The 17559-nt window shown below is 40.2% G+C and overlaps 1 protein-coding gene and 1 long non-coding RNA gene across 2 annotated transcripts in view; both read right to left on the minus strand.

Moving 5' to 3' along the window:
* The window catches only part of SLC2A13 (solute carrier family 2 member 13), a 350636-nt gene extending 343774 nt beyond the window's left edge, over positions 1–6862 (minus strand). Inside the window, exon 1 of the mRNA XM_002925835.4 lies at positions 6042–6862. Coding sequence (XP_002925881.2) covers positions 6042–6591 — 550 coding nt within the window. The 5' untranslated portion in view covers positions 6592–6862. The remainder of the gene's footprint in view (positions 1–6041) is intronic.
* Positions 6863–16214: 9352 nt separating this feature from the next.
* Positions 16215–17559, minus strand: part of LOC117796809 — a 92218-nt gene continuing 90873 nt past the window's right edge. Inside the window, exon 6 of the long non-coding RNA XR_004621483.1 lies at positions 16215–17466. This is a non-coding gene — a long non-coding RNA (uncharacterized LOC117796809). The remainder of the gene's footprint in view (positions 17467–17559) is intronic.

Below are 17559 nucleotides of genomic sequence, written 5' to 3' on the forward strand. Positions count from 1 at the left end.
CCTAATATCATGGAAAATCATTATTCTAGTTTCAGAGAAAAGTGACAGTGTCACAGAGCAGGTGAGCATGGTCAGACTCCAAAGCCAGACCTCTTAGGAGCCAACTCAGGCTCCACCACCACTCAGGAGCTTTGTGACCATGAGAAAACTACTTCCTCTCTGCCTAAACATCTTCATCGTAAAAAGAAAACAAACAAACAAACAAAGCACGGTCCCACTGGATTATTATAAAGATTACGTGAATATACGCAAAGCATTGAGCAGAGCTCCTGGCACAGAATTAGCATGGAACAAGCCTTCAGTACTGTTTCCAGGGCACTGGCAGCTAAATTGATTGCCCATTCACATTCTGCCATGCACAGTGACTGCTGAGACTTCCCCCAGTGCAGGACAGAGACGAAGAAATCAGGTAAAGAAGAATACTGGTGCCATCATACACTGGTGTCCCCTCACCCCCCATGACACTGCTATGAAATGAAATTCCTGCCAGGTGGCTTCTGACACACACTCCAGACCACACCATTCCAAATAGTGGTGCTAATGATTAATAAAAGGCCTAATTATAAAACATGCAGTACTCCCAGCTAAAATTTAGTAGTATCTATAAAACTTGGCATTTTTTTCTCTCTACATCCAGGGAAATTAAATTTTAAATGTGGAAAAAAACATTTTGGGGTTTCTGGTGAGTACAGATTTTCTTCCTGACAATGAAAGTTTTCTCCGAAGTGCTGCTACAACTTACTCTGAAAGTCAAAAAAAAGTTAAGAGGACTGAAGAGTTGTATACAGGAAGGGTGCATAAAGGAGCCAAGTTTTATCAGAGAAAGGAAAGGAAAATAGCCTCCTGGGATTTTCAGTAAGAAGGCCAAGACTGCTCGCTGTTTGAGAACCAGCAGGTTCTAGATCATCAGATGTGTTAAAGCCAAAGACATCACTGTCAAGGTAGTCAACTCAGACTGTGTTCTGACTTTGAGCTTAAAACAGCGAAAGAAATATGGATGGATGAAAGAGAAAGGTCTTATACTGAAGTCACAGGAACAACTTCATAGAACTCATGTTAACAGACTTCTGTCATCTTACTGACAACTTGCTCCAGGAGGGTGTTGCAACACTACTAGGCAAACATAATTAGGTCATAATCCTCAGTGTAACTCTACCACCAGACAGAGAAATGGAGGGGGCGTTGCACATACGTACAATGTGTCTGAAACAAGGAAACGGAGGAAGTGAAACAAAGTTTTACTCTACATGTCAGTTTCATGCTGGTAACTCCAACAAGAAATCCTGCTTTAAAAGATGAAACAAAGAAAAGGCGGGAGGTGGGGGGTGGCCGGGAGTAGGAAAAACAAACTTGATGGCAAAAAACAAAAATAAAATTACATCAGCTGATATTTTAAAAATCTGGTTGATTCTGACTAACCCTGCTTAAATTCTTTATTGACATTAATTTCAGTACCGAATGAGTTTTTAATCAAATAAGATTTTACATTAGCCTTGCATCAAAGAATAAGAATTCAAAGCGCTATTTCGGAAAAAAAGTTATATTTTTAGAAATATTATTTGACGGGTTATAACAGACTGATTACAAGCTGCAATATCCAACCACAAATTGTGTTCCAGTAGAGGGAGTATTGGGACAGGAAAAACTGATGTAGATCTAAGATCAGCTCAACAAAACCAGTGCTGTATAAATTAGTATGTCAATTCCCAGTAAAGGTTTTGAATACTGGTGAATATCTGAACCTAGACACTTCTTGATATTTGCTACACAGGCACTAAATCACTGCTTATAATGAGCAGTAGAGTAAATGCCAACACCATGGAGAAAGGACTAAACGAGACAGTCTGGTCCCAGGACTCAAGGCAAGAGCAAAATAAACGAGAGGAACCAAAGGAAGCTCTAGTGAAAACAAGAGCCTAAAGTAATGCCCTATTCAAACAGGCACTCTCAGTTCATTTTGTTATTTAAAAAAAAAAACAAAACTGAATCCTTAAACTAAATCAAACACTACTACCCAATCTCTGATGCTTCTTTTACCATATGACTCATTTAATACAGACTAACAACTGTGTTAAACAGTTATGAAACTGGTTATCTTTCTCTTTTTCAAAGGTTTCCTATTCCAGTAATTCATGGCCACTTGTATGCTTTACCCACCCTGCAGTAACCTTCTCAGCAAAGAATTTCTATAACTACAAAATTCAAAGAGGCAAGAAAGTTTGGGGAAGAAAATAAGAGTTTAAAAGCAAAAGGGGGGAGGGGTGACCAGATACAAAGGATGTTTAATCTGATCACACCGCTTATAGTTAAAAACCTCCCATGACTCTCCCTGCATTGGCATTGCCAAATAATCCCTAGTCAGCATAACCCTCCCCGTCATTCTAGTTTCATGAGCACCCCATCACCACCCTTCACTCACTTTATGCATCAAATACTGCTTTGATTTTTTTATGCCTTTACACTTGCTGTTAATGCTACCTTAAATGCCCAAAACAGTAATACAAGAAAGACTCTGAGTCTTTTTTTAATCCTGACTTTGTACCAGTGACCTTGTCATTTAACGGCTATAAACTGTTTTCACATCCAGCAAAAGGGGACCTGTTTCCCATCTATTTCAGAGTTAGAAGAATTAATGAAATAACATATGTAAAGTAATGCAGGATGCCTCGCAGAAACTTAAGCACTAAATTTTATCTCCTTTCCCAGCCACCTCTACATCTGCTAAACTCCTACCCACCCTTGCAACCCCATTTTAAATATGTGTCTGTAAAACCTCCCACGTGTTCTATTTACTTCCCCCCCCCAAAAGAATCAACAGCCTAGTCTTCTGACTCTTAGAGAAACTTCTATTGTATTTTAATTGTTTGTTGATAGTCTTTCCGTTCTATTAGAGAAGGAACACCTCCAGGGTGGGATTTTTATCTAATTACTGCCTATTCCAAATCTGACAGAATCAATAATGAAGCTTAATTAGCATTTGTTGAATAGATAAATGAATGATTGCATTAAATATTAGAAACTAAAACCCTTAGATGGCCTTTCAAATATTTTGATAACACTTTTTTAAAGAACAGTCCTATCTTAAACCGGCACCCTAACAGAAGTGGAATTATTTTTTAATGTTTCCACTCACTATTCCAATCAGTAAGTGCCTCCTGTAGGCTAGGAATACACATCAGTGAACAAAATGAACAAAAGCCCTGTCCCCATGGGCTTTATATTTACCACAGGTCAATCTGTGGAAGAAATTATCACTGCAAATTTGGGGAAAAAAAATAGCAAAAGCTACATTTTGTTATTTATCAACAATTACTAAGTATCAAAAGGACCAAAAAACAAAAACAAAACTTCCCACTTCCCATAAAATTTAACTGCTCAAAAAAGAGTAGCATGAAATTCACCCAGATTAAGTGTATTTAATGTCCCCCCCAGACCCCCCCAAAAAAAAAAAAATTCATGTTAAGGACTCATTTCCGTGTAGCCAAAAATAACTGTGACTTCTCCTTTGGGAGGTTAATAATCCCTGTGAGTTTTAAGGATTTTACAAGTACAACTGCATGCTTTGCATAATCCTCATTCAAAATGTGGTCTATTTCAAAGCTTGTTTATGACTTTAGCATTCCTCATTTTATAAGTAAAGAAGGCTTTTATGATACTTTGTATCAGGGCTTCTATTCTGAGTGTCTTTCTGAGGAGATGGGTTCCACCAGTGCTACATCAGGACCATGTCTCAATTGGGATGCAGTCAGGCGAGCAGCCCAAGTGCCACAGAACGAGGCTGTGAGATACACAAGTGTCTACAGTTCCCGCACATCAACCTTTCCTATCTTACCTCCTGCTTCATTTTCTTTGTTGCATCCACCTTGTTCCCCAAGCATCCTTTCCTATGCTTTCTTTTCATCCCCTGGCTTAGAAGGCCCTTTCTGCATCTGTTAAAACACTACTCATGCGTCAACATACCATTTCTATGAGGAAGAGCTTCCTACTCCCCTGTTAGGGTAAATGTACCCTTTTTTTTTTTTTTTAAGATTTTATTTATTTATGTGACAGGGAGCCAGCGAGAGAGGGAACACAGCAGGGGGAGTGGGAGAGGAAGAAGCAGGTTCCCAGCCAAGGAGCCCGATGTGGGGACTCGATCCCGGAACGCCGGGATCATGCCCTGAGCCGAAGGCAGACGCTTAACGACTGCGCTACCCAGGCGCCCCAAATATACCCTTTTTTAATGCAACAGCCCTCTCTCCCTGAGAGACCTTCTTCTGGAGCCTAGCAAGTTCTACCTGGCTTTATTCCCACCCTGCTACTCTTTCTTAAATCCTCCTCACCACTCTGCTGCTCACAACATCTGGAAGGAGACCTTACCCACAACAGGGGCTCAAATTTCCCAGCAGATAAACAGGAGTAAACAGAATATCCAAATACCCAATACTTGCCACACCTAAACTCTAGGAAGCTTCACTGAAAGATCTCTGCAAAACATCATTCAATTTCAAAATCACAAGATTTCACTCTTACTGAACAAATCTTGCCGCCTAAAATTATGTTATTTCTAGGTCAGAAGAAACAATAAACATGGTTCAGACGTCCCAAGCAGAGAATACGGAGAAGAGAATCCTTATCATTTAAATTCAACCACAAGTTATTTATCGAAGGTCCTGAAGGCACACGTAGCTCCTCTACAAAGAGGTTTTATTTCAGCTGTCCTTTTTAGTCATTTTGGAATTTAATGTGCCAACCCAATAGTTTACTGAAAGCCTTGCCCTGCTTCACTAATTAACAGTACAATAAAAGGAAACTCAGTAATGACAGATTTGGGATATGAAGTGCAGTTAGCTGGAGTTTAGGCTCATGGTTCCTGAATGTGGAATTTATGTATAAATGGGGCTCGCTTCCCCTTTAGAGACTACAAGGAAGGGGGTGAAAAACAATGTCAGGTGATGAATGGACAAATCATTAGGAGTCCCAGGTTTAAATAGTTTTCATCAAGACCCAGCCAGGGGTGGTGGGGAATACTTCAATAGCACTCTAAAGGAAACAAACTGAATTATAAAATGAAACGTTTAAAAAGCATCAGCAGCATGTCTTAGAAAAATTACTAGTGAGATTTATGTCTCAACCCCCTACTTTCCCTCAAAAGTACTTTCTAATAATACCAAGCACATTCCAAATAGCTTCCGTCTGCCAAGAACTTGCCAATTGTACCTCCCCTGCTCAGCAACCAGGGTGAAAAATCAATGCCAGGGGAACCTTAATCCCTTCATTTTTTAAGTAATTGCAAACATCTATCTTACTGGGCATTTATCCACAGGGGGAGTGGGTCCTAAATGAATTTAATAAGTGAACATGACCTTTAATAGATAATTTGGTTCCCAACGGGTAAGCAAGAGAGGCAAAATGAAAAAGGAGAACGGGTGGATATGGATTTAAAGAAAAAAGTTAGAAAAACAGAAGGAATTCATTTGGGGGAAATATGAAAGCAAGAGGCAGTACAACAATAAAGGCAAAAGGAGAGAAAAATATCCCACCTAAAGATAAATAACTAGAGAAGGAAAGAGAGTACAGGTAGCAAAGAATAGAGTCCAGAATCACTGAACTTTAAAAATTATCTTACTGGGAATTTAAGACTGATGGGGTTCGGAGTTTGGAATCCTAGAAAAGGAAGGGCGCTAGCATTATAAAAATAAGGTGAGACAATACAGTAAAGATGCCCTCCCCTCATAAGAGCTATACGGGCATCAGGTAGGGCTGGATCAAGGTGATGACTGAGGTTCCTAGAAGTGCTAGGAGATGTAACGGTCGCGCGGATTCATTTGTTTGTGGACGACCGAAGACTCCACGTGGGCTCAGGGGAGTCCGCAGCGAACAGCACCCCCACACACACCCTCCGCGGGAGCCTTAGAGGCCAAAGTAACAAACAGATGAGGTCTCGGAACCAGACAACTGGAGTGTTCGCGGGGCCAGGAAGCCCCGACGGGGATCCCCGGAGGGGCGAAAGGAATGCAGCTACCAGGGTCAAGGGCGCCCTTGGCAGAGCATGAACTCACCTATGCCAAGCCCCACGACCAGGCGGCCGGCGAGCAGCGTCTCCTTGTTGCTCGCCGCGGCCAGCACCGCGGACCCGGCCGTGAAGAGGGCACTGGCCAGCAGGATGGCGGCGCGGCGGCCGAAGACGCCGTTGAGGGCCCCGCCGGCCAGCGCCGAGACGGCGGCCGCCCCCACCGTGCTGGACACGAGCAGCTCCTGCCACAACGCGTCCAGGCTGAGCTGCCGCTTCAGCAGCAGCATGGCCCCCGACACCACGCCGGTGTCATAGCCGAACAGGAAGCCGCCCAGCGCGGAGAAGACGGCCACCACGTACACGAAGGCGGGGGTCTCGTCCTGCTGGAACTGCCGCCGCGCCGCGCGCTCCAGGTCCCCGACGCCGCCGCCGCCCGCGCTCTGCAGGCTGGCGCTCGACTCGGCGGCCGCCAGGAGGCTGCGCTCCCCGGCCGCGCTCGCCGCGTCCGGCTCCTGCTGCTTCCTGCGCCGCTCGCCCATGAGGCTGCTCAGGCTCCGGAGCGTGTACTCCACATTCTCGCTCGCCTTGCGGGACATAGGGCAGGGGCCCGGGACTTCCCGGGGGGGCGAGGCTCCGCGGGCCGGCGGTCTCTGAAGGCTGGACAGCCCGAGCGGGCAAGAGCTGAGGCCGCCGCCTTCCTCCTCGCGGCTCCCGCTCCGGCTGCCACGGCAGCAGCCGCCGCCGCGGCCGCTCCGGGGAGAAAGTTGCTGCCCGCCGAGCTGCGGCGATGCGGAGTTGGAGCCTTGGCGCGTCTCACTCGAGACTCACGCCCCGCGCCTGCCGAGCTGGCGCTGCGGAGCGGGCGGGAGGCGGGGCCGCGGGTCACGTGCACCCTGGGCCAGCGGGGCAGGGCCGCGGAGACGCTCCGCCCCCTCCCTGGGTGGGGCCAGGCTTCGGCCGCCCGGGACCTCTAAACCCCACCCTCCCGGTCTGGGGCGACCTCCGACCGAGGCTCCTTAATTTAGGGTACTGGCAACCGTAAGGAATTAAGCCTGGCCTGGGGGCTGCAGCTGGGGAGCCGGCCAATGTGGAAATGCCAAGTTAATAGGCTTCTAGACGAAAGAAAGGGCCTACAACGCTAGCACAGTGTGGGAGGCTAGGGAGAGAACCCCTTAAAACATCCTGATCGGCTTTCCAACAACCTGGGGATGGCCAAAGCTGGAAAGAGCCTGGGAAAATACATCCTGGTATGGTACACAGCAAGCCTTCTTCCTTTTATAGAACTGTGACATAAATGAGTTTCTTCTGGAGCATTCAGGGCTGCGGAGCTGTGTTCTCCTATTTCTATAAGCAGTCTCCCCTCATTGCCAGTCCCTCCTCAATTTATGCTTATTGTAAAGATATGGTACATCTTGATTCTTTGAGGACAGAGATAACATATCTCCCCAGACGAATCCCAAAATTCCTCCATGAATCCCTGAGGTGTAAAAGAAAATTCACATGTATGCATTCCACTCGTGTATAACCAGGTCCTTCCCACTGGTAAAAATTAAACCCCTAGAATCGGATCGGTGATTTAATAGGCAACCTTCACCTCCCTCCCCCAACATGCTCAGCAGAAAAGGGAAGGACGTGCCTTATTTGCTTGAAATAAAGCAAAGATGGCATTACTTCCGACTGATTTTTTAAACTGTTGAATTAATTGCCTGTTGTTGAGTCCCCTCCACTTTCAGTCATTTGTAAATCATTTTATACAGTTCCCCTTCAGAAGAGAAAGTTACCGTGTCTCGCTAATTTGCTTTCGTTCTTCGAGCTGAGGGCATGAGTTAAAGCACCAAGTGATTCTATTTCTTACAATTCCAGGGCTCTTAACTCCTTTATTTAAGCAAAAGATTCTTACCTGCGGCCTATTTTTCATCCAGTCTAAACTATTTTCCTTTTAGAGAAGAGTATTTTGTCATCCCTATTTCAACAAAAAGTTTTATTAGAATTTGTTAAAATTGCTTTCATTTGGATTGTCTGTCATGATTATCTCCATAATATAGCACTTTCCTTTCCTGCATCCAGGAAAAATGAATGAATGAACTCAGAGGGCTTATCTGTTTAAACTGACTGTGTGGCTTTAAAGCAAGGCTCTATCATCATTCCCAGGGATCAATTAAACAGAGAGCTCCGGAGCAATGAACTCTTTAACATTCAGACTTCAGGAAAGATTTCAGGTGTGAACGCATCTTTTTCCGCGTTTACTATAGAAAACCTGCGCCCCCTGGTGGTGAATTGGCTCACCACTTTCAAAGAGACTGGCTCCCCAGATGAGAATCAGCTGGTACTGTTAACAGTTCCTCTTGAGCTGCGACAAACTGCTTTTTACTCCTAGCAGGTGTAGTGAGTGCTCCGGAGCATCCTTTGCTGGAAATTCAGATTTTGTGTCACAGAACACTAAACTACTTAAAATAGTTCTGTTCTGTATCATCAGGGCATTTATATATCTAAGGTCAGGTTCTATCTCAAAAGAAATATGACATGAAAAAAAAAAGCCATCAGAGAATTAAGCAGGCTTCTCTTTGGTGTTGGAAGGAGCCAAGTTCATTTTACACCAGAGAGGAGTCCTAAGTGGAGTTACTTGAATCCTGCCCCAGCTGCAGATTATGGTGAAATGGAAAGCTCATCAGCTGAGAATCAAAGGACATGAGTCCCATCACTATCACTGTTTTACTGTGCAACTTGAAACAAAGTTCTAGATTAGTTTGTGCCTTGTTTTTTTATTTGCAAAGCAGATAAATGGTGCAGCAACTACTCACTGACTAGCGTGAGCATGAAAACATATTTTGAAATAGAATTGGTTGCCATTACAAAGGAAATAATAATTATCAACATCATGATTAGTTTGCAAGGTAAGTTCTAAAGCCCCTGCTTTAAGTACATTTGCTTTACAAACCTCTAGGAACACTAAGGACTTGCCATAGAAGAGCAGAAGAAGGGGCGCCTGGGGGGCTCAGTGCGTTAAGCTTCTGCCTTTGGCTCAGTCCATTATCCCAGGGTCCTGGGATCAGGCCCCATGTTGGGCTCCCTGCTCAGTAGGGAGTCTGCTTCTCCCTCTCCCTTTGCCCCCCCCCCCGTTTGTGCTTGCTCTCTCTTTCTCTCTCGCTTTCTCTCTCAAATAAAGAAATAAATTCTTTAAAAAAAATAAAAACAAAAAGAAGAGGGGAAGAAGAGGTTTTAGTTACACCGCTCTAGAATCTGAATATCAGACAAATATATTGGTTACTAATTCAATAGTTGTTGTTGTTGTTGTTGTTGTTGTTGTTGGGAGGGAGTAGTGGGGGGAAGTAGCAGAGTGTTGTCTTTGTGTTTATTGGATCTTTATTTTTAACTTTATGAGTAATTGATTCTTGTTGTAGTCTAAGAAAAAATACATAAATCTTTTCCAATCATCTCTCCTACCATAGTAGCCCCCCTTCTTCAAATATAACCGCTCCTACCACTTTGATATTTATCTTTCTAGAAATTTTCCTATGAATTTATGTGTATACATTTACATGTACGCAATAAAATGCAGAGGTTGTTTTGTTTTTACGTTATTTAGATTGCAAAGGAGAAAAAAAAACCAATCAAACTGGTTTAAGCCAAAATCATGGGGGAGAGAGAGATTTTATTGGTTCCTGTCTCTGAAAAGTCTATTATAGGCTGGTTTCAAAGTAGCTGGATGTAGGACTCAAACTCCAGAATGTCACCAAGAAGAGACTTTGCTGCATCTCTCCACTTTCAAATTCCATGTTAAAACTCCATTTTCAAACTCCACATGGTGGTCACATGGCTATAGCAAGCACTATATAGCAAACTCTATATCTACTCATGTTTAAGGGTCAAAAAAAGGGTTTCTTTCTCTAAAGTCCTCAAAAACTTATTGTACAGTATCCAATTAGATCTGTCAATTACGTGCCCGTCCATAACCCAATTACCATAGCTGAGAGACTGCTCGCTGACCAGTTAGGGCCTATCATTACCCATACCTTGGGCTATGGGTGGAGGTAAATCATATGCTGAGGTTGTGAAATCTGGGGTAGAATTTTGCCAGAAGACAAGTAAAGAAATACTGGACCATAAAATCAACAGATATCAGTTAGCATAAGTAGCTAGTACAATGACATGGCATAAAAACCAAGTAAAGCATTTCAACAATGAGAGACTAGCTAAGAGAATCAAACATATTGCATCAACATCAGAGAGAATAAAAATTCATATGAAATCACTGAATATTACTATGAGAAAGTCGATGGTGAAGACCTAATGTATACCACGATGACTATAGTTAATAGTTAATAATAATATGTTGTATACTTTAAATTTGCTAGCAGAGTATATGAAGTGTTTTCACACACACACACACACACACACACACACACAACAAACCCTGCTAGGTGATGAATATACTGCTTGCTACTTAGCTTCATTGTGGTCATTATTTCACAATGTATATGCATATCAAAACATCACATGATACACCTCAAATATACACAGTTTCTATTTATCAATCATGCCACAATAAAGCTGGTGGGGGTTGGCGAAAGGTGACTGCTGAGACTCAGAATGTTGTTTTGATGGTTTTATGTTCAGAAACACAGTAATGCTAGAATCCTGCTATTGACCATTCCTCCTTTCCGTACATATAATAGACAATAGCACCAGAGTAAACACACTATGTTGTTAATAGGTACAAAGGTAAAGTGTGGGTCTCACGGCATGGTTATGAAATATAACAATAGGTGCTTAGGAGGTCCCCCCAAAATCTTGCCTTCCTTCAACTTGCTCCAAGGAGTAGGAAAAATGGGATGAGGGAGGGAAAAATGCAGAGTAAGAAAACAAGACAGTAAGCATGCCCCACTAGACCAATGCCCTATCTAGATTTGCTTACTATGGGAGACGGGGAACAGGAAACACAAAAGAGAGCATGAGTCATGAATGATATTTTAACACACGTCGATCCTGTCCACTAATAACCACGACCCAATCAGGAATAGAACCTGTAACACAATGTAATATCTCCTTCTCTTTTGGGTGGGAAAGGCTGCAATGCCTCAGAGACTTTTTAAAAAATATTTTATTTATTCATTAGAGAGAGAGTGTGTGTGTGTGTGAGTGAGAGAAAGAAGGAGCGGGAGGGCAGAGGGAGATGGAGAAGCAGACTCCCCACTAAGCAGGACTCCACCCCAGGACCCCGAGATCATGATGTGAGCCGAAGGCAGAGGCTTAACCAGCTGAGCCACCCAGGCACCGCTGCCACTGCCCCCACCTCATAGACTTTAAAGAGAGCAATTTCAATTAAGCAAATGGAGCTGTGTTTTCTAGAAGTCTCTTAGTAGATGTAATAAAGAAGGGAAGAGCTTAAAGTGTTATCAGGATCAAGGGTAAGGGTAGGGGTGTCAGGCATAACTTGAGTTTACTCATATGCTAAAGTGAAAAGAAGAAATTCACTATTCAAGCGCCTGAATGATTGATAGAGAAAAGTCCCCAAGAAGACAGAGGATAAGAGCAATATCATCAGGGGAGAGGCTAATCCAGCTAGAGGGAGAAGGAACACACTTCTTCCTCTGAGGAAAAAAGCAAGCAAAAAAAGGATAGTAGGAAAGAAGAACATGGTATTAATAAGAAGAATGTGGAAAGAGTTCTATTAAATGAATAATAGGGCAGGGAAGGGGGGATGAAGCAAAGCTAGATACTGTAAGCAGAAAGACCCAAGTTCATATCTTTTCTCTGCTACTTATTTGACTGCGTGACTTGAGCAACTTACTTATTTCTCTAAGTTTCAATTTTCTCTTCTGTAAAAGCGAGATAATAATATTGTATCAATATTTACATATTTTCAATTCTGAATGGCAGAAAATCCATACTCCAACTACATTATTATACATTACAGAAATGTATCATTGCATGAATTTGAATGTTATAGGTGGGCAACATCAGAAATGGTATAAACACCCTTTGAAAAATGCTATCGAAGTTCCAGGTGCTATCCTTTTCTCCCCTCTACTATTCTCAGTGTACATATTAGTTTGGCCCTCCACTGGCTTCCCCCAAAGTGGTAAGAGGACACCAACATTTCCAGGTATCGTATTTTTCCAAAGTATGGAAAAATGTAGTGCCCAGGCCCTATCCTCAAATGTAATATATTCCAGGTAATAAAAGGCTCACATGACCATATATAAAAATACCTAACAATACAAATCACAGTGTACCACATTTTTACTAGAGACAAAAATTCCAGTAGCACTCAACTTTATTTGCAGAGTGTCAAAATATGTCTTATTTACCCAGTTGTGTAACTACAAATGATAACAGTTAAAAGAAAACAACTTGGCTTGCCATTTCAAGAAACCCTTTAATTAAACAGGCTCCAGTAATCTGAAATGAGAGAAGTGGGAAGTATTTGTTTCAAAGTAGAATCACTAATGAAATTAACAACAACTCATCGTCTTTAATTGAGAAGTCATTAATTTAGTGTGATGCTGGTTCTTCAGCAAGGTTCAATCTTTTGGCTAGCAGTGGAAAATACTTTTCAAATGTTATCTTGTGACACGGTGAGCTCCTCACGAATCCCTTTGTTCTAAACAATTCAGTAGGTTTTGTTTTGCATTTGGAATCCAAAGTGTAAAATCAATTGTAATACTGACTGTCTGAATTTGTAAGCGTGGTTGTATTATGAACCTGCTATGCCACGTGAAGTGTATTTATCATGTTCAAACTAAGGAAAACATCTGAAACAACCAACATATTTTTAGTTGATCTATGTAGTTATTTGGTTAAATTAATAAATTCAAGCTTCCTATTCTATCCTCTTAACTCAGGAGAATCAAAAGCTTCAAATTGGGTAATACAAATTGTGTAACTTACTGTCCATGTAAGTTGCATAGCATTAACAAAAACCGCTTTGAAGGATGCTTTTGTCTTCCCAGCCAGCAGTACTTGAACATGGAAAATATGATCATTAAACTAACTTCAGGTAAAAAAGAGTGGCCAAGAGTGGCCAACCTCAATGTTTCCAAAAGAATGCTATGGTAATTTCCTTCCAGACCCTGTTTCACAATTTCTACAATGTATACCGTGGGATATTTTTTTATCTCAAATACACTAAATGACACTTGAATAATGCTGAAATTAGTTTCATCTGATTTTCATGCTGAGTCAATGAGTGTGGGACAGAGAACCTTTACTGTAAAAGTAGGAGCATTCACTACTCTATTCCTGTGATTGCAAAATGTGTCTTCCTAAGTGCAATTAGAGAAGTTTAATCTGTAAATCAGCTCACAATTTAAAAAGAACGTCTTTAGCAAATGAAAGCAGGGCGCTTTCCCTGTTTACCTCCATACTCCTTGAGGCTAGCACATTGCTGGCACACATACGGACTCAATAAATATTTACTGAATGAATGCATGAATGAATCAATGAATGAGTGTATGAGTGAGTGGTATTAGTCCATATAGAATATGTTTGGCTTGGGTCCATAAGTCATCACTTTCCACATCTATACATAATAGAATGAAATAACAACACTTTGATATAATACAAAGTATTTGTGTAACATACCACCTGACCCCAACTCTATACGTAGCTCGAGCAGTGTCAGATTTTAATGAAGCATGTTTTTTCTTAAGAAATCCATGGCATAGACTGTAGATTTTAATAGAAATAAATATACCATTTCTTAAGCATTTACTTTATGAAAAGCACTTTCCTTTGCACCGTCCTCCACTGTCCTCATTCTCAGTTTTTTCCTACTGCCCATATATAAAAAAGCTGGTCGTATGAATCATTATGTACCAAATTATTGAAAGAGACAAAATCATGGTTAACTTCAGTGGAGAGAAGAGAGATCAATGGACTGAAATTTAATATTCAAAAAAAATAATAATAAAATGGTATTTTCTCCAGCTCAAAGTTTTAATATAAAAAACAAAATTGTTAAAATAGAATTATTCTTATTTCTAATCAGTACCAAAATTGTTGATGAAATGTCAACTGATTAAATTAAAGAGTAAATAATTTTGGTTTGCTTGGGTTTTATAATCTACTTAATAATTACATTCATCTGGCCTGTTAGTGATCACCGTTTCATCATTAATTTGGGGGAAACCCTAGGTTACAAATAGCAAAGCACAACATTTGTGCAGTACCTCCACCGTAATAGACATCTTACCCAGCTACTAACCAGAGATGGGATCACCCTGCTTGTCATTCTGTAGTTTTGCATATCATTCTAGATATTAGAAAAAATGTCTAATAGAAGAAAAATTGCATAAATCCCAAAACATAGAATAGGATACATAGTTTGAAAGTCTTGACAATTTTAAAGCTGAATAATAAGTCAATCTACTTATCAATCAATGGTCTGTCATCTTGAAAAATTACTTTGAACTCTATGGAGAACAAGGAAGCGATTAACTACTTAGCAGCTCTTCCCAATCCAAAAAAAGAAAGAGAGAAAGAACAAGGAAAGAAAGAAAGAAAAAGAAAGAAAGAAAGAAAGAAAGAAAGAAAGAAAGAAAGAAAGAAAACTTTCAAGTGCGAAAAAGCATTCCTTAGATTGCAAAACATAGACAAATGGGTTTCTGAGCTGAAGAGCTAAGATAATTTCATTATTTTCTCTGAATCATTGAATTGTTATAAGAGATGTTTGGATGAATACTGAAAGATTCAATAAACACGTTATTGCCACTGGCTAATGATGACAGATATTCATGAGGGAGTGATTTGCTAAGAAAATAAGAATGTTAGCGTGCACTGACAAGAAAAGCAAAGCCAATTTCTTCTGTATGATCTTTGTTTTGTAAAATTGCCATGAAATTTCCATGCAGGAACCCTGGGGTAATCACAGCTATTTCTCACAGACCTACAGGCTAAGTGTAGACTCGGCTTTCAATTATCATGCTGATGGATGAGAGACTCAGTGTGAAAGACAGGGAGAAAAGCAGTCAACTATATATACTCATAATTTTAAAGCCCATATTGACAGTAAAAAATAAGTCTTCAGGTTTCTGTTATACTGTAGGTATGCAGCAAAATTGCTTTGTGTCTTTTATTTTTAAAACCTGTGTTGTATTAAATTTTTTTCTTTTTCAAATTATGGTCTAATACCACCTGCATTTTTAAAAATCTTTCAGCTTATAGTAGACATTTATCATACTTTGTGATCTCTTCACACATTGGGGCACACTCTCTTTGGATAACTGCCTGTATTATGAGTCTCAATTTGCCAAAATAGAGGCCAGAAGCTCACATTCCCCGGCAATGCTCGGAGTTAGGAGAGGTATGTGTCCCAGGCTCAGCCAAACAAACACATCGGCACAAGACTTTAGTTGGAAGACAGTCACATGAACAGGGATGTCCCGCCTGGTGAGGATGGCAGAGACTGGTAGAGGGCAGACCTACAGTCTGAAAAGGTGGCAGCAGCGGGCAAGGTGGGGATGCCATGTCTCCGCTTGGCAGCAGGGGCTGTGGTGTCTTCACCCGGCAGCAACAGGAGTGTCTCCTCTGTTGAAGCCTGGATATAGCTGGAAGCATAGCCTCTGTGTACGATTCTATGGTCCTTGCAAAATTCTGTGATTGCATACATCTATAATGTATGACAGCCATAGAACAAATGCTAGGAGAGGAGAAATGAAAATACGCACTTTGTAGAGGTGGGGAGCTGGGCAAAATGGGTGAAAGGGAGTGGGAGATGCAGATTTCCGGTTACTAAATGAATAATCATGGGGATAAAGGATACAGCATAGGGAATATAGTTAATGATGTTGTAATAGCATAGTATGTATACAGATGGTGGCTACACTTGTGGTGAGCACTGCATAAGGTATTGGAAACTCATGTAACATCGTATGTCAACTATACTCAAAATTTTTTTAAGTACACAATTGTAATGTTCTCATACTATATGTGAAATGACATAATATTATGTATATCAAAGATATATAGCATAAAATTTCAATCACCAAAATAATACAAAAGAGATTATAGTAATTTAGCCAAAAAAGTAGATAAAGTGAAGAAAAAAACCTCAATCCAAAAACCCAACCATATCAATAGTCATATTGAAGGTAAATAGTCTAAGAGCACGAATTAAAAGACGAAAATGATCAGATTGGATATAAAACACAAACCTCAACTATTTGCTGCCTGTAAGAAACTAAGGTTGAATGTAAATGATGTGTTAAAGGTTATGATATTTATTTTTATGTATTAAATACAAAAGGATGGACAAAGATACAGCATGCTAACACAGTCAAAAGAAAGCTAGAGTGGCTATATTAATACAGGCAAGATTTTAGAGCAAACTATATAATAAATCATCTCATAATGATAAGAGTCTATTATGATTACATAATCCTAAAAGTTTAGGCATCTAAAAACAGAGCTTGAAAATACATAATAGACATGCAAGAAAAACACACAAAACCACAATTACAATCAAAGATTTAATACCCCTCTGTCAATAACTGACAGAACTCATATACCAAAAATAGTATATGATAACCATATTAAAGATTTGAATAACACTGTCAACAACATTAACCTAATCGATGCTTGAAGAACATTTTCAACCAACAATAGCAGAATATACATTCTTTTCAAATATATAAGAAACCAATAACCCAAGTTAAATCGCATCTTGGGCTTCAAAACTAGTGTAATACATTTACAATGACTCATGACATCCAAAGTATATTCTCTGACCACATGGAATTAAATTGGAATCAATACTAGAGAGTCCCCAAATATTTTTTTTAAAAAATAGCACACTTCTAAATAAACCAGAGTTCAAAAATGGAATCACAAGGGAGATTAGAAAGTATTTTAAACTGAATGAAAATGTTAACACAACCAATTAAAATTTGTGAGATCCCACTGAAACAACTCAGGAGAAATTCAGAGCACTAGCCACCCATAACTGAAACAGAAATAAATCTCAAATCAATGACCTCAGCTTCAAACTTCAGAAACATGAAAAGAAAAAGCAAATGAAACTAAGTAGAAGGAAGGAATAATAAAGGTCAGAGTGAAAATCGGTTAAATGAAAAACAGAAATAATCAATGAAACTAATGCTGTTTCTTTAAGAAGATTCATAAAAGTGATAATTTTCTCAATAGACTGATAAAGGAAAATAAAATAGAAGACACAAATTACTAGTATTAAGAATGAGAGAGGTAACATCACTGTACATTCCACAAATGTTAAAAGAATAATAAGGGAATATTATAAACATTTCATGCCAAAAATTTTGTGAAATGGACATATTCCTTAAAATAGATGAACTACACACATGAAAAAAATAGATAATCTGAACAGCCTTAGATCCACTAAGAAACCATGCATGTGTAATTTAAAACTTTTCCGTGAGAAAAATTCCAGGTCCAATTGGCTTCCTTGGTGAAGTTTACAAAACATTTAAGGAAGAGATAATATAATTCCACACCAACTGTTTTAGAAAATTGAAGAGGAAGGAACACATTAGCATTTTCCTAATTCTAAAACCAAAGGCATTACAAGAAAACTATAAAACCTTCATGTA

The sequence above is a fragment of the Ailuropoda melanoleuca genome, chromosome 16 (genome assembly GCF_002007445.2).
Source record: "Ailuropoda melanoleuca isolate Jingjing chromosome 16, ASM200744v2, whole genome shotgun sequence".
Classification (NCBI taxonomy): Eukaryota; Metazoa; Chordata; class Mammalia; order Carnivora; family Ursidae; genus Ailuropoda; species Ailuropoda melanoleuca.